Source organism: Neodiprion lecontei, chromosome 4 (genome assembly GCF_021901455.1).
Source record: "Neodiprion lecontei isolate iyNeoLeco1 chromosome 4, iyNeoLeco1.1, whole genome shotgun sequence".
NCBI classification, from domain to species: Eukaryota; Metazoa; Arthropoda; class Insecta; order Hymenoptera; family Diprionidae; genus Neodiprion; species Neodiprion lecontei.
The window spans coordinates 23,872,306-23,895,049 of NC_060263.1; the positions used below are offsets into that span (position 1 = coordinate 23,872,306).

The 22,744-nt window shown below is 35.4% G+C and overlaps 1 protein-coding gene across 9 annotated transcripts in view; it reads right to left on the minus strand.

Annotated features, from left to right (window-relative positions):
- Positions 1-418: 418 nt before the first annotated feature.
- LOC107227096 (maternal protein pumilio) overlaps positions 419-22,744 on the minus strand; it is a 107,364-nt gene continuing 85,038 nt past the window's right edge. For 8 of the 9 annotated variants that reach the window (XM_046738864.1, XM_046738862.1, XM_046738861.1 and 5 more), the window contains 9 exons: positions 15,777-16,157; positions 14,958-15,198; positions 12,751-12,912; positions 12,431-12,550; positions 11,842-12,136; positions 11,502-11,742; positions 10,836-11,226; positions 10,386-10,554; positions 419-8,948 (listed from right to left, as the gene is read on the minus strand). In XM_046738864.1, coding sequence (XP_046594820.1) covers positions 8,633-8,948; positions 10,386-10,554; positions 10,836-11,226; positions 11,502-11,742; positions 11,842-12,136; positions 12,431-12,550; positions 12,751-12,912; positions 14,958-15,198; positions 15,777-16,157 — 2,316 coding nt within the window. In that variant the 3' untranslated portion in view covers positions 419-8,632. The remainder of the gene's footprint in view (positions 8,949-10,385; positions 10,555-10,835; positions 11,227-11,501; positions 11,743-11,841; positions 12,137-12,430; positions 12,551-12,750; positions 12,913-14,957; positions 15,199-15,776; positions 16,158-22,744) is intronic. The other variant, XM_046738863.1, reaches the window with a different exon arrangement.

Sequence of the window (22,744 nt, forward strand, 5' to 3'; positions counted from 1 at the left end):
ATTCTAATTAAACACAGTCATTATATGAAGATATTTATATTAAACCCTAATCGAAACTGAGCCTTTTGCTTTGAACTCTAGTAGTTTGATGTACATATTAAGGGGAATGTAAGCATAGTTCATGAAAGTTGCTTTTCATAGGCAAGTGCATGCGAATTTGATTTATACATCTTATATTACTACATCTTACTATGTTAATATTTTCTCATATATACATGTCAAAGATTAGGAAATAAATAATAAAATATACAAAAATACAATCATGTAACTCGGAGCGGTCATTTCACTAATAAAAAATGTGTAGCCTTACTGTTCATCCACTGTTTATACAGAACTGCAATGGAGATTGGACTTGTTTTACAAAAAAAGTAAATGATAATAGCCTTAAGGATAAGAGGTGAAAATTAAAGTCAAAAGATGTGAGTAATTCCCATTCAATGTATGGTTTTATATCATAATGTTATTACAGAAATGGTACTTCATTAATAATTAAGAGTAATTATATTTATCGGTAAATCACTTGCGGTTTAAATCAATGGATCGATCTGTTGTCGAAACAATGTGGATTATCGCACATGCGTCTTTTTCCCAACTACACATTCCATTTCTTTGTTTGTTACTTTTTGCTTCGTTTTTTTTTAAATCTCCAAAACTTCATCATACACAATGGAAAAAAATGTTACATTTGTACAACCATCATATACATGTTACATTTAGATTACCGTTAATTCATTACCATTTTTTAAAATACGCATGTTTACGTGTATGTGTCTGTGTGTGTGTGTGTATGCAAGGTGTTTAGCATGTGTGTAGCTATGAATGAAATGCTGCTAGAATTAAAACAAACTAGCACGACTATACCATGTGTGTTATTGAACTTGAACCGAATTCTAGAAGTGTTTCTATGGATATACAAAATTTATCTCTCAATGAAATATTACTTATTAGGCACTCAGATACTCTAATACCAGATAATTATTAGGAACATTTTTTTCATCTACCCACGACTACAAATATGGGTAGTTGATTCTGGCATAGAATTCTTCTGCTGTTCCAAAAATGTGAATCAAAGTTTAGAAGATTTTAGATAAGCACAAATCAGATGCCAATTCAATTCTTCAATTTAACTATCGATGTACTTCAGAATATTTAAAACGAAATAAGTTCTGTAAACTGATCGCATTGATCTTGTGAATATAATGATACATTAATTTTCAGAAGCTTTTTAAAAATTGGTTTATTCTTTTTCGGTTATTTTGAAGTAAAATATTAAGTGAAATTTAGTATATACATAGTAACGTTCCTTATTCAGATTTTTCAATGTGAACTATCCTGCGTGCAATTAGTTTTGAGCTGAATGGCGAATAGGAGAATAAATAGGATCTAAGATAGGTACTCATTGCGTACAAAAAAGAACTTAACTCAAGCGATGAAACACGACATAATTAATAATTATAACGATTAATTAACTGCATCTACATCGCAATCTGCCTTCGTAGTGCAACAAACGTTATTTAAAACTATGCTGAAGTATTTATAACTTGATTAATGAATTATTTATATCTTCAATAATTATCAGAGGTGATTTTTTAGAATGCTTCCCTGAAGCCCGCAGCACTAAATGACTTTAAAGGGTAACTGATAAGACTGTAACTTCTTGAAGTCTTCCGAGTTAAATGCAGTTGCAACTTTAATGAACAAAATTGAAAAGAAAGAACAAATAATTGAAAGAAAGTTATTCATCACTGAATGCGCCAATGACACAACATGAAAAGTATGCCTAGGCCTTGCTGCTAAGTAACACAGCAAATAATATTGAATAATAATCACAAAATAACTTAAATATGACCAAATCGTAGTAGAAACACTCCAACACTATCCAAGAATGTACAGGAAAAGAATATTTGATTGCATGCCAGTGTTACACTTGAGTATGCACCTTCCGTATTAAGAGTGTTAATAGTTTGTAGAATTGGATATAGAAACATCAGATTCTTAAACTTTTTCCAAATCTGTTTTTTTTCAGGTCTCATGTATTAGAAAATCAACTCGATTATTCTTCTGTATTACTTTGAAAAATTTCATCCAACACTCTTGTCCTCCTGTACACTTCATTCTACCAATTAGTGTCAAAAACAAGAAAATATAAATGAGTGAAAGACCGAAAGATAGGAAACAAAAAAAAAGTAAGACAAACTGAAAAAATGATTACTTAAGGATGGCGTTGTTTAACTTTTTAGCATTTATATCTTGTAAAAACATTAATCTCGCAACGTCTAGTTTCTTTATGCTTTTGGACATTATCTATTTTTGTTGGGTGTTCAAACTTTATGGACCTACCATGTGAGTCAGATAATTAATAGTGGATTTAATGTACTGTTTCTGATTGCTTGTTTTAAAATGTTATGTAATGACATATTTCTACTCACACTACACTGCCTGTTGTAAAAAACATTGTCGAAAATGATTTTTTTTTGTGGCTATTTCATAATCTTTCTACATACTATACACTAATATACAAGTTATTCAATTTTTCATGTATCTGTCCATCCCACTTATCTACTTATTCTTGTCTATTTCAAATATACTGCGTTCAACGACCTTACACTTTTAAATCTTTCCGGTCCGTAATTGTATGCTGCTATAATATCTAACAATTTTTCAAGACGTTTATTTCGTTCCTGTAAGGTCCAACATTTTTCTAAAAGAAATATTAATTCTTTTTGCAGAATGCACATTTGAAACTGAAAAATGGCGGATAACACTTGCAATTAGCAAATATTATGCCGTTGTTAAATTGACGCGTATGTTAGTGCAGTGTAATTTACACATCAACTTACAATTTCGAATGAAATATTATAGAATGTAATTTATTGTAACAGCATACATTAAACCAGTGTACAGTGTTTTTTTAATTACCTCTAAGAATGAGAGTTTTATTTTTGTATTTTATGTATTGAAATATAGTAATTTGGAGAATAGCGCGCTACTGTACATCAGTCTTAACATCAGGGCGCACAATTCCCGTACTTTCAAGATTTAAAGAAACTATGATTTTTTTTTCTCAACTGTGTTCAGCGGCATGGTAGTTTAAACCGGTGGGTGTCTACAAGTGGGAGGTCGCAGATCTGTTATAATACAATTAGCATGTAGTAAAATCATATACAATTGTTACAATGTTTAAATAGTACTTATTTTATATATCAATAGGTTAAAGTTAGATATACATATACAGATATATATATATATATATATATATATATATATATATGTATTTATATATATAATCAATATTTATATGCTACTCAATATTTCAAAGTATTATTTTAAGAGTTCGAAACTCCTTGAAATGAGAACGTCCATTACATTAAAGAGTCAGTAACAAACCATCAATTTTCAGTTTTTTTTTGTCAATCCTGAATCTAGTGCAGTGAAAGAAAAAAAATATGAATACCTTATGCAAAGCGAATCACTATATTCATCGGCAGAAAGTGTTCCACGTTCATTTTCACAACTACACATCCCATTTCAATACAAAAACTGTCATCCTATCTTTCACCACTTTAAGAAAAGCTTTACTGTAAGAACGGGTGAACGTTTTCCGCCCGTATCACGATTACGCATAAGTAAAGAATGAGAGTAAATTTATAATTTTTGAACTTATTACTAATTTAGCTTTAAAAAACTGGTGATTAAGAGAAGCGAATTGTTATGGATGTAATAGAACAGTTTAGCCTGTAAGGATTTATGAATTGTGGGGCATCAGTTGCGTTTAGAACGTGAGATTTCTAATCTGTATATGCAAAGCCTCTTCCAAGAGCGTGAATCGAGTTTGCAGATGTCTGTGAGATGCATATGATGCTAGAATGACAATGTACAAGAAGTTTTCGACAATTACTAGATTTACAAATACAAAAGCGAAGACTTGCAGTATATGAATCACTGGGTGAAATATAACTTCATATATATAGCCAACTGAATATATGAATTTTTGAATATCAAGTATTACAAATAATTTATAAACTATACAGTGAACAATCATGCCACACAAAAGGCGCCTATATCTCTGCCATTAAGAGAATCAAAGTATGTTGATGTGGCTGACTACGGTACAGCAAATTCAACTAATCAATTTTCGTTTTGGTGTTTGCAAAGTCTAGTAAATCATTGTTCCTTCATTAAAAAGTGACATGGAGTTTTTTTTTCGATAGCAACGAAATCTTGACACCAGAATAAAAATGCCTGATCCACAAATTACGCGGTTTAGTATAAGGTACAAAATTTCGCACTTAAAACTTGATGGTATCTCTTTACTACTCACCACTAATGAGATTTTAATTAACGAGAAGTAAGACGGATGGTAAAAGTTTATCAATAAAATTATCTTAGGACAAAACCATGACTATGAATTACTTCATCATTATCGTTATTACTAGTAATGAGAAAACTGCAGCAGATTGTCAAACACACATGAATTGGTAGGAAATCTGGGATAGCTGATGCTGATGTTTCAATGGTTTGTAATTCACATGGATAATAAATAATGATTGTAAATTCATCAGAGTGATTTGAGTAATGTGAGGGATCTGAACAAGATATATCTGAAACAAGGATGCTTGCTGTAAAATCTACCAGCAAAGTATGAATCACTATCATCTTTTTACGAAGTGTATCTTTGTAAACCAGGCATGAAATAACAAAGATAATTAATAGATTGAAAGGCTGTGTATTAAATGCAGTTTTTATACATGACCATGCCTCTGGTTGGAGCTATCGGTCAATATGTTTTCTTTTTTTTCACTCTATATAAAAAATTTACACTATTTATAATCAAAAATGTTAATAAATTGAAGGAGCTTAAGTAGGTTAAAGATATAGCAATTAGATATTAATGTTTTCACTAACGTTGATACTAAACATTAAGTAAAGTCAAGGGTGTCTATATTACCATATATTTATAATGTGTTATGTCAGTTTGCTTATCTATATGTATATGTATATATATATATATATAGCATATTCCTAGTGATTAGTAATAGTCATCATATAATGAATACAATTAAAAGAAAGAAGCATTAATCAAATAATAATTATAGTAACATAATAGTAATAATCTTAGTAATAAGACATGAGAGAGATTTTGCGTTCGATTTTCAGTTGGTTTTTTTTTTTTCTTTTCTTTTAATCCGACGAGATAATAATGCGATAAAAAATGCGTTTTTTTAATTTACAGATGACGCGTGATTTACAGATGAAGGAACCGTATTCCTTATACTATAATTATATGTTCATTTTAATATTTTTATATATTTATAATTTGTGTGTTATTAATCCTGTCAACGAGGGGTTGCTGGAATGTCTGTCAATCCGGATGTGGTGTGACGTTAAATTCGTTATGCATAGGTCTCGAAATGCCTTCTTCTGGTGATATTTTAGTTGAGGGATCTTTCAATGTATAAGCCGATAGTCGGTAGTGTTGGAAAATAATAAAGTTTGTTGTACAATGTCTAAGGCTACTACTCCACCCACGCTAATTTTATTTGATCGGTTTGTTATACTTTTTTTTTAATAATAGCTACTCTCTATTTCCCCAAAAGAAGAGTAGGGTACATACCTGAGAAATTCTCAATTTCACGAATTAACCGTTATTTACAATATCTTACAAAGAAATTCGCAAAATTTTTTTTTCAACTTTTTTTCTTTTTTTTTTAATACAAAATCGTGGTGCATTGAGTTGGTTGCCGGATTTTTCCTTGGTGCATTTTATTGTATACTTATAAAAACGAAATATTTTAAATTTTACAATCTGCGCAACTCGCATGTGTCAAGTTTCCATTCCACAACGCGTTTTCATTTGGAATAAATTAAAATTACTTTTATCATTTAATAAAAAAAAAAATTCATGCTTTCCTTGCATTTTCTGTTCATATCGCGAAAGAAAATTGTTTCAATAAATAGAAATCAGGATTAATAGATTTACAACGACTCCGCGTATGTTTCATGGATGCACTATAATGATTATGAGATTGTAAGAATGGGCTGCATTTATTCTATTTTCAGAGCATTCCTCAGTCCTATCACTACTCTTCATTTCATCAACCTACTTACGTGTGAGATATGGTACGAAATGATAGCTACATAATACAAGTGTCACCATAACACAAATAACACGTTGTGCGACATTGCATCATTTACCATATTTATGTCATCACGGGGTACGTTTTTTGTTTCTTTTTCGATTGTTTTAGATTAAAAAAGAAGATAGGGGAAAAAAAACCACGCCAACTTTTTAAATTTCAATAAAGGTAGTGTTTCCTTATCATGAATATTCGAAAATATTGAAAGTACATGTTTTCCCCAATCAACTTGTTCACTAATTTCTTTTCATTTGTTTATCTTATCTCTCGAACTCGAATTCAGAAGAGCATTTCGAGCAGTGCACCTTAATTAGTCATATAATACACTCGGAACGAGGAAGGGGATAGGGACAGCGGGAATACACACATGTTGTGCGAGCTGAATTGTTGATTTTTTAGCCGAATATTTTCATTTATACAATATACAAGTAAATTCAATTATATTCAAATATTCCACGCGAAAGGCGGATTTAGTGGTTTTGGGAGAAAGAAGCAATTGCCTTCTGTTTGAAGATGTCTCTTGGTCGAAAAATTTGACTTATTTTACAAGTGGGGGCAGAATAGTAGATGCTGACATAAGAACATAAATCATATTTTTAATTTAATTAATTAGTAATTATTATAATACATAATATTCACAGTGTCCGTTAAAAAGGAAGGGAGGGATGATGAAATAAAATTATTACTGAATTTATGGTTCTTCGCGGGGCGGAGGAGAGGAGTTTTGGGAAATGGGGCATACCTATACACATTTGATAATTATTTATATCACAATTTACAAAATTTGTCTACTAACATGATTTTTTGATCGAGGGGTAAAAAAAAAAAAAAAAAAAAGACAAGAGAAAACTGTGCTGAAATGAAAAGAGAAATCTTTTGAATATCCCGTGGTTTTTTTTTTCACTGGCGAAAATATTTTTGTAAGTTATTTCTTTTTTTTAATTATAAAAAAAAAAATATGAAACGGCGGTATTACACGTATAAATATTTAAATTAGAGGGTAGGTCAAAAGTCAGATCAGGTCAGGTTAGGGCCGAAGGGGTGCTTCAACTTCACTCCCATGTCAAACGCTATGCTAGCTTTTTAAATAACAGCTGGCTCTAATCCTACCAAATTTTTTTCTCGTGTCACAAACCAATCAGTGGATATTTTAAAACCAGTATGAGAATAACAATAACACTACGCCTGCACGGGCAGTGTACATACATAACATAGATGTTATATATACTCTACCCATCGCTTACATTGATTAAATGCATGCAGCGCTATGGTCTACCCTAGCTGTCTAGACATTTCAACTTTCTATTCAAGTCATATTTTTTTACTCTTTTTTTTCGTCACGCTATAGTGAAATAGATTTTTTTTCAATCATGTTTTCAACCATATCCCAGCTCTACACATTTGCAAAAACGTAAGATTTTTATGCCTGTACCCATCGGGGTTTTGTGCACAGTACGTTTCACGTGCAAAACCTTCCGTAATTATTACACAATCTTTTCTCCAAAATGATTTCTCCGATTAAGTTCGACGTTAGTATCTCTTCAACATGGGTGGATGGTGGGGAATTGAAAGAGAAGAGAGAAAGATTGGAGGATATTATAATATAGGTATCAATAAATTCAATGTGTGGAATCCAGCCAATCTGTGTGTAGAATAACTAAACAGCACAGTATTTAGCAACATTGCGATTGCTCCTAAATACTGTAATGGTAGGTATATCATTGTATTACCAATTAGCAGCCTCAGCTGCTGTGTGAATCGCTCATATTCTTTCTGTACCGAATGTGAACTTGGATTTTTACACCTCTTGTCCACGAATGATTATATATATATGATTATATATATATATATATACCACCCAATACTCGCCCGTATATAGCGGGATTGCTTTATTGTAGCTCAGCTATACCGGGGTATGTATTGGGTTGGTATCCCTACTATTTATTATCCATGAAAAGTCACGGTACAGTTTTTTTCTTCTTCAACGAAACATAATCGATCAAGCATTATTTTAAAAACAAGGAGGAAAAAACGACACAACATCCACCAAATGCAGATATATCCGTAAGAAATAATGATTTCAGAAAACATTCTCAAGTCTTAATACTCAAACAATCTTCCAACAATGCGAATTATTAATCAGCAATGTTATTCATTGTATTAGATGGACTGGATCTCATACTTTGCTTACAACGGACTGCCATGAGTATGAAAATTCGAAAATCGAAATGTGAATAGGAAAATTTTACCAAAGATATGTAATAACGTGTAATTTAATACGGAATTAAATTCTCTAAATCAATTAGGCATTTTAACACCAAATTTGAAATACGTTATACATACTTATGTGCAACAAGGGTGGCAATTTGGTAACGCTTTCACAAAAATAACAAACACATTTTGATTTTCGATTTACAACACTGAAGCTAAGCGAGATATTATTCGACACGTGATAATAAATTGTTGAATGGATGTGCGAAGAATTCATTTCGTATTTATAAAACCTGAGTAGGTTGTTGGGCCTGAGTTGAAACTGAACCAGCAGTGGAGGCTGGAGGACCAATCGGCCCGAGATCTCCAGCTCCAGTAGAGGTGCCAGACGGGGTTGTAACACCCATCGCAGACGCGGTCTTCATGAAGAATTTCTCAAGTTTCACTATTATGTGCTTCCCATAGGTGTACTTGCGAAGGCTTCCAAGATGCGGCCGAATCTTGTGCATTAAGACCTTCCGTTGGGCAGGTTCTGCCACGTCAATCATCTTCTGTACAACGTAATTAGCATACTGATCCTTCATCATAACATTCAAAGCGCTAGAACAAAAAACAGATAATATTTAACACATTAATGCTACTTATCTTCAATTAATTATCAACTATAACTGTCGTGAATGATTGTTCACTTCAATTTCAAGTTCATGAACAATTGCGAGCAATGTTGTAGATTAACAATGTAGGTAACATTATCTAAAATAACCATCTTAGATAGTCGGTTCATCTCACTTAGTAATGAAGATGAATTTGAAGTTCATCTTAGTTTTTTTTCCCGTATAAAAATAACGAGCTACTAGGAGTCTATACAAGCAATTTCATGTAACTATCGTACCAATATACGTTGAAGTACTTTCGTTAGTACAAAATTGATGTGTAACAAAAGACCATTATTTTTCTTAGCAGCGCATAAAGATTACTTAGAATAGGGAACTTGCAGGTTTTTTTAATTTTAATTTTATTCGAAAGTAGAATGAAAAATAATGAATTCCCCAAGACAGTTTTTTTTTACGAGCCATATTAACGCCAGAAATAGTACCGTATACTATTTTTTCCTATTAAGTTGCGCAAAGTTCGACCACTACAATTATTTTGAATAATTGAAACGAATAGAACGGTAGCGTTGCAGTTGCATGCAGGTTCCCTATTGAAAATCAGATTCTTTCATCATGCTAAAGTCTTTTCGGTAATGCGCAAATCTAAAAGTTACTATTCCACAGAAGGATTAAGATTATGTTGTAATCCATTGGTAATTATTAGCTCTGTGCGGGTACCAGAATTCTTCGAGTCGGGTTGGGCCAGAAAAAATCTATTAGTTTGGGGTCGGGTAATCTTGGAATTTTCGGGATTCTCGAAAATCCCGAAAACTCCGGTATTCACGTAAATCCGGGAGTTCTGAAAACATCGGGATTCATAAAAATCTCGGGATTCTGGAAAATATCAATTCTTTCAAAATTTTCTGGATTGCCGGATGTCCCGATGAAAGATGATATGCGTTTTACTGAAAATATTGATGTCATTCAGATATACTATTCACTATCAGCATTTAGTATTTGGTATTTGTTCAATATTATAAATATTAAGGAAGTTAGGTTGCCTAACATTAAGCTTTTTCCAAAATTTTCGGTTTCCCAAAAATCACGGGTTTTCCAACCATTCCGGGATCGCCAAAAACCCGATCCGATACAAACCTGTCTCAAATCCGAACTTTATTTCCCGAGATTTCGGAAAACCCGCACAGCCCTAGTAATTGTCAATTTACAAATATAAAAACATATACCTATGCTTTCATCTTCGTCAGATAAATTTGTACAGGAATTAACTTTGTAGATAATAATACTCATCACTTGGTAAAACACTGATTTTGAGAGTAAATGAGTAACCCCTGATCTTAGTCACATGATTGTTCGTACTGCGATATTTAAAAGCATTGTGTGGTTCTCGAAATGTTTTTCACAATGAAAAATTAAAGTAACTCACTTGTCATTAAAGCCGCAAACTTCTTCTATTAGCACGGCTCGCTCTTGTCTTGTAGCATGTGTTACACACTTTTCCACCACATTACTGGCAAACTTATGTTGAGATAATGCCAACACTTTTCCTCGAACACTTTCAATCAACTGAGCTTTATCTTCTGGTTTTCCATGTTCTGTAATAAGCACCGAAACAAAAATCATTACTGAATTCACTGATTATAGATTTCTAAATACTCACTTCAAATTTATAGACATTACATCAGCTTGCTACCATAAGTTTATTCGAAATTTCGCTCAGATCTTTCGATGAGAAAATGTGAGTTGCAAAGCCGTTTCACAAAAACCATATCCACAAATATTTAAATTATTTCACCAAGGTATTCATAGAATTTGGCATTTTAAGGTTCATGACAGTTTTCCAGGGTTGAAGAAACATTTTTAAACAAATACTAACCAAGTACGTGTTGGATAACGTAATTCCCGTACTGATCCTGAATAAGTTGATCCGTAGCAGAGTGTAGTTCTTGTAAGATCCCTTGGGTTTGCTCAGGAGTACAATGCTCGAGGATCCGCTGAATGACCCTGCACCCGTAAGGATGAGTACTCAAGGAGTATACCTGTCCAGCAAAAGCTCCAATAACGAATTGAAGAGCGCGAGGCTCGACACATTCGATACATTTCTGAACAACGTGATTTCCATTCTGATCCTTAACACATTTCAAAACGTGACCATCCAACTCGCGTACGATTTCTTGCTGTTGCTCAGGGCCGATAGATTCCAACGCCTTTTGAATAACACGGCAACCATACATTTGTAATGCCAATGGTAGCACATGACCACGGACCTAGAAATGCAAATATTACATATCACGGAATATTCCTGAATGAGTAAATTGTGAGACAATTTATTGACTTTATGAGTTTCAGATTTTTTCCTTGTGAATAATCATCCGAGACGGTCAGCTGACACGCATATTTATCATCATGGAGTTCGAGACACTTTATTCACTTCTCATATTTGTTATCGATAGTTTGTTAGATTCATGGGCATCAGTTTAGAATGAAGACATATTCTACGAAAAAATTGGCGAACGTGTAAGTATAAGACTTTATTATTCACCTTTTGGGCAAGAGTAGATTTTTGTTCGGGTGTACCAAATTCGAAAAACTTTTGAATAACATAATTTCCAAATACATCAGTCATCAGGGAATAGGCTGATGCCAAAATTTCTTGAAATACTAGCTGCTTCTCGGCAGCAGATGCTCGTTCTAGTTTTTGCTGAATGAATCTTGAACCATGTTGGTCTTGGCTGAATTCCACAATGTGATTAGCTAAATCACGCAACTGCAAGCTCGGAAACCTGCAAAGATCAAAGCATGATAAAATTTTATTTAAAACCTTTATTCTGAATAATTGTAAACAGAAAAACATGATTTGCACAATTAGTTGGAAAACTTACCGATTATTTCTGAAATCTTCAAGCAAACGAGAACGACCGCCAGCACCTTTATCTCCAACTCCGGTAGCTCCGCTGCGCCCAGGTTTTCCTACCAAAGTTGGAAAGAGCGAGCTACTAGATCCAAAAACACCGTTAGCTGTTAAAGCAGGAACTGCGCTGGCCCTAAACTTGGCCTCAGCACCAGGGGCAGCAGACACACGACTTGCACCTCCTACCAATCCACCCAAGGAACCTCCAAGAGCCGGCGGTGGCGTCAAAGATAGTCCTAGAGGACTTGGCGATGCTGTTACTGTTCCTACGCAAATAAAATGATAATCGTCGTTGTCAAGTGTTACAATGCATAACATTCTGTTGTACATTCATCTATAAAACTAACTAAATTAAATCGACATCAAGTGGAGTTCCCGTTTGATTGATAAAAATCGTAAAATCACTTCAGATGATAAGCCACAGTTTTTCATAGAAACATTACATCATTCATTATTCAATGGTAAGATAATTTGCACATATTAGCAGTTTAATATTTTAATAATGACTTTAGAACATGATTAAAGAGCGGATGATAACAAGTAGTTAATAATTTATTTACCAAGTGCACCGTAGCTTTGAGGCCATTTAGCTCTACTGTATTCGAGACTTGGACTGAAGGCTGACGTGTTTCTATCGAAGGAATCCCTTCTCCCAGTAGATGAAGCTCCAAGACCTAATCCTATGAACAAACGGTGATAGGTTTCTATTATCTGACATCGTCCAACATATCGAATACACAAAAATGCAGCCATATAGTTTTTGGGAATATAAGTGGTGGAAAATGTGCAAATGGGCGTGTCCAATGGGAGAACATTGATTGTGAAAATTGAAATCACCATGCAGCCCTAATCCGTTTTCTGTCTGTAAATGCAGCCATACCTGTACTCTGTAGTTGGGCGGGAGACCCCAGCGCACCTAGCGGGGATCCACCATACCCTAGTGCTGCTAAGCCAGCAGCTAATCCAGAGCCTTGTTGTTGTGCTTGTTGCACGGCAACTGCTTGTGCCTGAACCACTGCAGCTGCTGCACTGCACGCCAGACCTGCACCAAAAGCCCCCAGACCACACGCATTCTTAGTTCACTAATTAATTAGCAACGTTACCAACCTGCTACCTGTTATTAGCTATTTCAGCACCGAATTTACATTAGACACAATGTTATTAATACAGGGCGTGCTTGTCAATATATATATGTACATGTATATATACACATCAAAATTACTATTTTTTCTGTTAACTCTTATGCACGAAACCAATAGTGTGTAGTTTGATTCTTGTTAGAAATTGAGTTCAATATTTGGATGGTATATAGTGAGGATGTCTAAAAATTTTAAGTATTCACCAATCGTACTCACTTGTCAGAGTGTACGAATTAATCGCCGAAAATTATCAAAAACTAGAAGCATGAAAAAGAATGATAGAAAATTTTTTGACGAATTTCCATGACGAAAGTAGAATGTTCAAGGTATTCTTCTTACGTAAAATTAAAACTAGGCGAATATCTGGATATTTATTCAAAATCTTCAAAATTTCAAGATGCCTGGATACCAAGTAACATAGCATTGAATAATTTTTATATCCTTTAAAATATATCCAGAAGCAACGACACTCGTGATTTTCTGTGGTTTATGTACAGGGAGTTAAGATCGGTCATATTGACAAAATGAATATCACGGAAAATGTATAAAATATCTTGTGTCATGTGAAGACACTTTGAACATCATGTGTTAGGTGATTTATAAATTTAATTTTAATTCTGAATAAGAAATCAAACCACATGACATATAAAGAAGAATACCAAATAAACTTCCCTGACACATATACATAGCTAACAAATAATTATACAAAAATCTCAAGTGGATGGGGGGAAATGAAATAATGAGACAAAGTTTTGATGATTTGATTACGATGAACATTGACGAATCGTTGAACAATAGTAAATTAACATTTGGCACCAGGTTATAACGACTTTACTACACATGATGTACGGATCCCAGGATCAAAGGAATGTATATTTCATTCCGGTAAGTGAAAGAATTAGGACAAACATAGCCAAGCAATAACGTGTAAACTGAATTGATGCTATAAATAAAAATTAAGAATAGATTCCAAATAATGTTTAAGGATTTTATGAATGTATGCAGTATGAGCCTGACTGAAGAGGACGCCCATGTTAATGTCAATGGCAAAGTTATCTTGGAATTATAGTTTATTACTCTTGTAGTCATCTCGACCGTGGAATTAAATTCTGTATTTCCTCCAGCCTGAGCTACTTCAATTACGGCAAATGCATTCAACATAATAGTAAATATACTTTCAATAAAAATGTAGTGAGTGAAACGAGTAATGTACTTTCCGATCAATGTGTGAAAATGATTGAAGAACCTAAAAAAAAGATGTAAACGAATCAAATGGAAAGCGGAAATGCAGACTGGCAGAAGTAAACACAAAGTGAATATTTTTCTTAAGGAATGTAACGAGTTTCATAATCAGACATAAGGTGAGTGGACGATTTATCTAAAAAAAAATACAAAAAAAAAAAAAAAAAAAAAAACAAGGAGCCATTGAGAGGAGTTAGGATTGTGGAGGACAATTATGAGGCATTTTATACGGTAAAAAAAAGAATTGCATGGTGCGTATTTGAAGCGGCTGCTTTACATACACTGACCACTTCCACTGTACAATCAGGTTGTTTCAATATTTTTGTCTATTTTTAAGGTGGTGCTTTACACGCGTTCTCAATGCATGTCCCAAAATTTTACGAATTCGTTTACTGAATTTATTTCATCCATAAACTGAACTTATCATTTGATTTAGCTCACATTACCGGTTAAACAGGTTCTTCATGCAAACTCAAAATAATAATACTTATCAAAAATTTGCATTGTCTTTGTTTGAGTGTCCATAGAATGTTCAGTGGTAATTGAATAACCGAACGACTGTGGATGATTGGTAATTTTCAGTAAAGTTATTAACGTACGAAAAATTAATAGCGCGTTTAAAGCACTTGGCGAAAGCGAGTAACGATTTTCAACATCCTCTTCAAAAGGTCACGACTTTTATGAATCCTAATACCGTTTTGCTCACCTAAACACTCTCCAGGTGTTGCATTGCTATGCGATGTTGGAGTTGGTTGTGAATATAGACTAGGCGGTGGAGGCGCCGGAGGACCTGGCTGAGGTTGAGATGGTGCTCTGTTAACAAGAACAGGTGCTGGACTGACTAATCTCATTGGAGTTGCAGCTGATCCCAGTCCGCGAACGCCTCCCATAACAATTGATCCATTTTGATCGTAGTAAGCAGGTATCACCTGATACTGTCCTTGAACCTGAAATTCATCCATCGGTACTTTGTTACTGTAGCAATAACTTGGTATTTCTATTTAGAACTAGTTACATTATCATTGTAAGCGCAGGTTTGATAGGAGTGAAAATTTGCTCAGAAAAATGATAAAAATATATTCATCAAACAAACAATTTGAAGACTGATTAAAAAGTAGCTTGCGAAATTTACCACAATATGTTTATTGCCCAACAAAAACTTCAAGCCATTTTAATTTGGGGCTTTTCTATGTATCATGCCTAACATCCAATTACCGTTGATGGTTAAAAGCGGTAAGCAGCGACTAGCCATGAACTCTCCCTTACAAAAAATGATTACTACTGTCCAGTTAGTATGAAAGAGTATCAGTAGCGTGACAAAACTCATTACTGAAATAGTAAAATTCAATAAAATAGTAGGTCAGTACTATCGACTTTAACGATGATGACATGGCGAGGTGTCAAAAAAAAAAAAAAAAAAACCATTCACATAATTCATACTAACATAGTTCACTTTAATGGCGTAATACTTTGGTCATGATAATACTCACGTCTGTCAAGACAAGAAAATATTCGTACTACTGACCGTTTGAGCCAAGTTGTTTGCAGTGTCCTGAGCAGCGACAGCAGCTGCAGCAGCCGAAGAGGGTGTCAAGGGTCTCCTCGGGGGTGGTGGAGCAGCGGCTTGTGGCGGAGCTTGTGGCAGGAGACCTGCTGGATAGACCCAAGGTGCGACTCCATAATACTGGGGAACAACAGGTGGTGCTCCAGTGATCAATGCCCCTACGTAAGGCTCCTGCCCACTGATTACTGCGTAAGGAGCAGTTGGGAAATTTTGCTGTTGTTGTTGCTGCTGTTGCGCTTGAGATGCTGCCAAGTATTGTTGCTGCTGTTGTTGCTGCTGCTGCTGCTGTAGCAGCTGAAGTTGTTGGGGTGTCGCCGCTTGTTGTTGGCTGCGGAAGAGTTGCTGGAAAGTTAAATGAGAGAAAACAATCTTTAGTTTGTTCCATCGGTTACTCATAGTATTGAACATATAATAATACTTATTAAATTTTTCAAATAAATGTTATTTGATACAACAAAAAACGATATAAAAAGTTGTTGTCAACACTGTACGGTTAAATCTGCATTTCTGCATATTTGGTAAATTCAACGTCTTTTTTTTTGTTTTTGTCTACAAAAGAGACTGAAGGTTTTCCGCTAGCAAGTTTCTTGAAAACTGATTTGGTAACATGAACAAGGTTTGTTGTTTACGCTTGTCTGTCTGGGAAAGATAAGCATTTACAATTAGTTGTTGCCATTCAGTCAGCTCAACAAGATATGTGATTTACCCGCAAATGCTACCCAATTGATCTGCTATTACAGCAAAAATGTTGATACTTAGTCCCAAAAAACTAGATGGCATACGAAATAGAATGATGTGGATTTCAATATGGGATAGAGTTTTCTGAAACTCAATCAAATTCACTTATCGCTGCACTACACAGAGAATTTTTACCCTTCATCGTATCAACGTGTTTCACGTCCAATTAATTAAGTAATTTACAAGTTTGTGACAGTAATTTTTTGTACAGCATATTTTCTTTCGGGCTTCAACCCCTGGAACTTGTTATTTCCTATCAAATATTGAGCTTGACGCACTGTTATTGGTACAGTAATAACCAGATCTCAATTACTACTCGTCAAATATGACGTATGTTGCGTGAATTTCCGTTTAAAAAAAAGGCAATTTTATTCTGTAATGGTTAACAGATAGAAAATAGGATCTTATAAATTTAGAATTACAAACCCCTACAGAAGTGAATATTTTCTGATAGCTTAGAAGTACCATATAGCTTAATGAATGATTAGTTAGGTAGATATGTAAATATGGAATTTAATCGCCAAAAGATTCATCATCTACTTTTGAGACGAAGCTGAATTAAGAACCAAATTAAACAGCATCATAACTTCTATCCTCGATTAAAATAAGGCGTCACACAGGAAAGTCGGAACTTTGGCTCAAAACAGTAAAAATTCGAAAGTACCCGTAGCCATGTAATTTCCTAAAAGGTGAAGAGTAAGCTAAAAGAAAAGTACTGCACCGAAACTGTAATCACGACGATAAAGACAAGTAGTCTGTGCGAGCTGCACTAGAAAACCACGAGCAGCAGCATGTCGAAGGTAGGGACAAGAGGTGATAAAAAAAAGAAGAAAAAGAAAATACTAAAAAGTAAAAAGTAAAAAAGGAATTGTTACGTAAGAATGCAACAAAACACGAACTCAAGAAGAGAGTCGTCTCCCTTCTTTTTCAGGATGATGCCTCCCCGACGTTCATCGCGAATTCAGTCTCTCTCCGTCTCGAATGAAAAAAATTAAAGAAAATGGAGTGAGAAGTGAGAAAAAGCTCAGCAGCGACGAAGTTTCTTCTGAGGCAACGTAGAATTTTCAGAAGTTTCCGCGATGCCGGAAGAAGAGTCGAGTGGCGGAGGAACGAAACGAAGGGGACACCGAGAGGGGCAGAGGCACCGGGCAAGGTCAACGACCCCCATCGTACGTTCACCTTCCCCGACAATCCGTGGTGGTTGGTTGCGCCATCCTCGCAATTGCGGTACCACCGTACAAATTCACCATCGCATCGTTGCAAGGAGTGACGAGGGATATGCCTGCCTGACTGCCTGCTTGCCTAGCTGCCTATCCTATCCTATCCTTTCTTCCTCCGCGAACGCGTTACACGCTGCTTTCACAGTACGCGTAATTCCGCATGCACCGTGAACACGCAGCAAAAGATGAGCGATAAACCGATTGAGGAAGTCCTTCAAGGTGGGTAAGGAAGAAGGAGTGACGAGTGTTTCGAGGCACAGGAAATCAACTCGCTGTAAAAGTAATGCGGCATGGATTTTTACGCATTATAATTTGGTCTCAACCCAACGCTATCTTGATCTTGAATTTCCGAACTTACTGTAATTATAATTGTTCTATAGCAGTCCATACCGGCCAACGTGAGACAATTTTACAATTACTATTTTTTATAGTGTAGTATTCACCGGTTCGAATGATAGCCAAGTTCCTGGTTTCACGTTTCCTGCACGAACGGTAGTCAGAAAGAGGTGTTCGGAGCTTTGTCAAAATTCAACGACACATTTATCAAGTGCGAGCGATGACATCGTTACCGAACCCGGGGTACTTGACTCGTTGAGAGATACATACACACCTACTTTCACCTAACTCGTGCGTACCGATGCTAAATCCTGATAGACGGACGAACCGGCAGTTAAAGTACTGCAACCGGTGTGAGATGGGATTGCGCGGAAGAACATTGGCGATACTTGTACAAGGCGGTGAAGTATCAACACCATGTCGAACGATGATAAAGTGTCTCGAGGACCTCGAGACGTGAAATAAAAGTACAACTAATAGCGACGCGAAGCCCGTTACTCAACCGCAGACCGAGTGCGAACCGTTAGTTCACCTGGTTGGACCGTTGGCATAGGTATACGGAGGTACGTGTACCGAATACAGGGCGTTTCAAAAACTTTACCGCTCTTCGTGGGTGCGGACCTTTCGACTTTAAAGGGACCGGTGCACGATTGTTCATTGTCACGCTGGTATTGTTTTTCTGGAAAGGACGCGGTCACTTCAAACCAACGGAGAAAGTTAGTAAGGTGGATAAACGGCCTTGCGTTTTTTCAAACTCATTCCATGATACCGGTCATCGGCAGTTGATGATTACTGTTCGTAGGAAATTAATTTTTTACTTCAATTACCGTTGTTCTTGCGGTGGAGGCTTTTTCTCCTGAGAAACGGGAGATTCGTCAAATCGAAAATCGAGACGGGAAGTGCTTTAGAATCGTAGAATAACTGAAAAATTTGGCTCGCAAATTAGCGTTACGTCATTGCGATTTCAATTGATGTGAAATTTAAGAATTCTGAATCCTTGTTCATGTCGCTAGTCTACATAGTGAGTTCATGAAAAATGACCGACAACATGAGTATGGAATTTATTCATGACAAGGATGTACGGGACGTAGAAACAGGTTAAAAATATGTCAAAACAAAAAAACTATAAAAGTATAACTATATATAACGTAAAAGTTTGAAAAGTGCAACACTAATCTACCGATTTGAATATAATTCAAAAATTCTATGACGCACAAATAATACTACACACTGAATTTCAAGTGTAAAAACCTTGTGTTATTAATCAAGTCAGAGAAATCGCGTTATTCTGCTACTTTGCACTGAAAAAAATTCGTTCAGTTCGTCAGGTTCCAAATGAACAATACAGCTTATTTTATTCGTAAATGAATTCTGTAAAAATATTCTAGGATGATTTTCTTTTACAGCTCGTCGGTCGGTGAAGAAAAAATTCCATATATACAACAATTATAATTTACAGATAATAAACTTACAATTTATCAAGTAGTACATTATTATTGCCTAAAATTCAAGTTAAACGATGTATGGAGGAATTAATTTTTGAATAAAATAAGCGTGATGGATCATTCAAGACCAAACGAAAAAAAAAAAAAAAAGAAACTGGTAAAAATATTGATTTCTTGACGTTGTTAATATAAAATGACATGTTTTCAGTTTAACTTCAGTTTTCTAAAATAATCTTCGTGTCGGACGAGAACATTTTTGGTTAGATGTAAGAACCAATTGGCTTTAGTGACACCTTCCACACCTTTTACTTTATCACGTTTTCGTATCAACACTTTTTCGACCAGACTGTACGTCCCACGTATCTTAAACTCATGGTGCAAGGTCTTTTAATACTGCGGCCCGTGTGGTTGCAAGGGAGGAGCTTTTTCAGCTTGTTTTCCAAGTTCTTTAGCACTGAATACGGCTAGAATAAAAACGTCTGAACGTTCGGTAGTACGACGTAGGTATAAGAGGAAGCGGTCTACACGAATAAGCCGTTCACTTGCCAGTCTCGAGCTGCGCTTTGATCTAGTTTTCAAGCCCGGTTAAACTTTCTAGATACGTATACACGACACACACGTAGTGTTAAAATTTTTACGTCGCGTTTACTCGGTTTATCTTGTCACACCGAGTACCTGCCACAACTTCAAGCTTTTTCATTTTGCTTTCATTTATTTATTCATTAATTTTTTTTTCCTTTTTCCTCTTGGCGAGAAAAATTACGGTGGCATGCGCACGTCATTATCATCACTTACGTTGATACGTGTGAGGTAAAACCCAGATCTCTGGGTTCGAAGGAAAAATAAAACATTACCTTTCGATTTGTTTCTACATACGAGGTGCGCAAAAAAAAAAGAAAATTAAAAACAACGACCCTTTAAGATTTTCTTTATTTTTTGGAACAGAAAAAAGTCACACGAAACCATGTCTGGCAAATATGGAGGCTGGGGTATCATTGCAGTGTTGTTTCGGCCAAAAGGTCAAGAACAACCAATGAAATTCTTATAGGAAAATTTAATACAAATTCTCTGTTTCATTTGCAAAATCGCCGATCCTACCAAAACACATGTAATCTTTTTGAGAGCCGATAATAGACTAAATATCCAATATGGCTATCACAGTGTAGCAATTTTTCAAACGATTTACCAACAAAACAGCGAAAAAATCGTGCGAATCGGACTACTGCAATACGCAACATGACAAAATTCATGTTATTGTTTGAACACACCTCGTATATATACGTGCAAAAGTAAGAACATTAGAGTTGATGAAATTCTATGGCAAAAACTACTTTTAGTTTCATTAAAACTTGAGGCCAGGTAGAAAGAATGAAGAAGAAAATAAAAATAAAAAAGTCACAAATATCACGCACGGTAATCAGAACACGCATTTACTGTACAGTTATACGTTGCTGGTTGAATTAGTAGCTCAACTTGGCTTTGCAAATTATTACAAATTGCCCAAGTTTTATTAATTAAAAGCCCAAACCAGAAACTCACTTCAACTTATTCGGGTGTATAAGGTCACAAATCTAACGCTCTCGAAACTCGACCGTCGATCAACCACAACGAAGGAAATATTTTTTTTACGGACATACTATCTTTTTTTTGGGAATAAAATTTTTCTTTCAAACCCTAATGACTTTGGGAAATGTTTTCTGGTCATGTGAGAATTTCGTTAGGTACTCTTATCCGATTTCTGGGGACGGTCAAGGATTCCGATATCACTCAATAGCGTATTTCGGAAAGAGTCTACACGAGTGACTTCCAAAAAATACCGAGATAATCAATGTAAACGGTACTGCGACTATTACAATACGCAATTTAATATTGCTGGCAAAATTGAGGAAGGGTGAGCAAAGTTCGTCATGATGTTGTAACGAACTAATGGTAACATACATCTTTTTTTACGTTTAGAATTTGCGATGTGTCGTCATTGATCGTAGGCATGATCCTCGTGAGTGACTAAGGCGTCTTTTCGCAATACAAACACTTCAGAGTTCTAACCAGATTCTTGCATGGCACTGAATTTCAAGTGACTGGAGCTTGATTCGTATTGAAAGGTAGTTTTACACGAATAGACATTCAAGATGTTAAAAATTACGAGATACTTTATAAATGAGTAACGTTCGATATTTTCCAATTCGTAACATATCTGATACCGCGGCATATCTCGTGATATTCGCGAAAATGTATACCAGGGTGTCCAACGGTATCAGAATTTAAAATTCTCGTATATTCCCGGTTATTTTTTTAAAAACTCCCGTATATTTGTAAATAATGATTTCTACGACGTTTGTGCGTTATCGTGATACAATCAGCGTTGAACAACATCGTATTCGACGTCGTGTAGAACTGATGAATTCGGGTGAAGTGAAAAATGTAGAAAAATCAGAAAAAAGGGTAACAATATCGAATTTTTAAATACGCAAAAGTGTATTTCACAGGATTTCAAAATGTAAAAAGCCGAAGTACAGAAAAGTCAAAACGAAAGGTAAAGCGTAGAAAATCAGAATATAGAATCGTCTGAAAATGCTTTTGTATTCTTATTCGTTGTGAAAATTTCACATTATAACTCTCTGTACTTTAACCTTTCTACACATCGACTTTTCTACGTTTCGACTTTTCGCGTATTAAAAAAATTCTGTAAAATCTATTTTCACGTTCTATAAAATTCGACATTGTGACAGTTTATTTTTAAAAACTGTTTCTTCAGATGGTGAATGTAAAAACGGCAATTCCAGTGCGAATTCCCGGTTGCTGGACACCCTGTACACCGACGTAAATAGAAATAGCCTAGTTTGAGAATTCAATTAAACGAATACCTAATTCGTTCCCTCTCATCCCGCGAGAGATAGATATGAAATTCGCCTAGGGGTTGGTTTGACAAAGAAGTCGCGCCCCCAGGTAATCGCGTGTGGCCGCACCTTACACGCTGCACGGGGGTGGCTTTTAACGAAATGACGAAAGATTTTATTATCGGATGGCCTTTAGGGCGCGGCAGCTACAGCGACGATGGTAATGGGGTCCGGGCTCGAACCCCTGCCGTCCCGCTTCGTCAGCCGCGCCTCATTTTCATAGACTATAATAATACCCAGCAACCCCCGCGATTCCCGTCAAACGTCAAAAGAACGAGCCGTCACCTCGACAA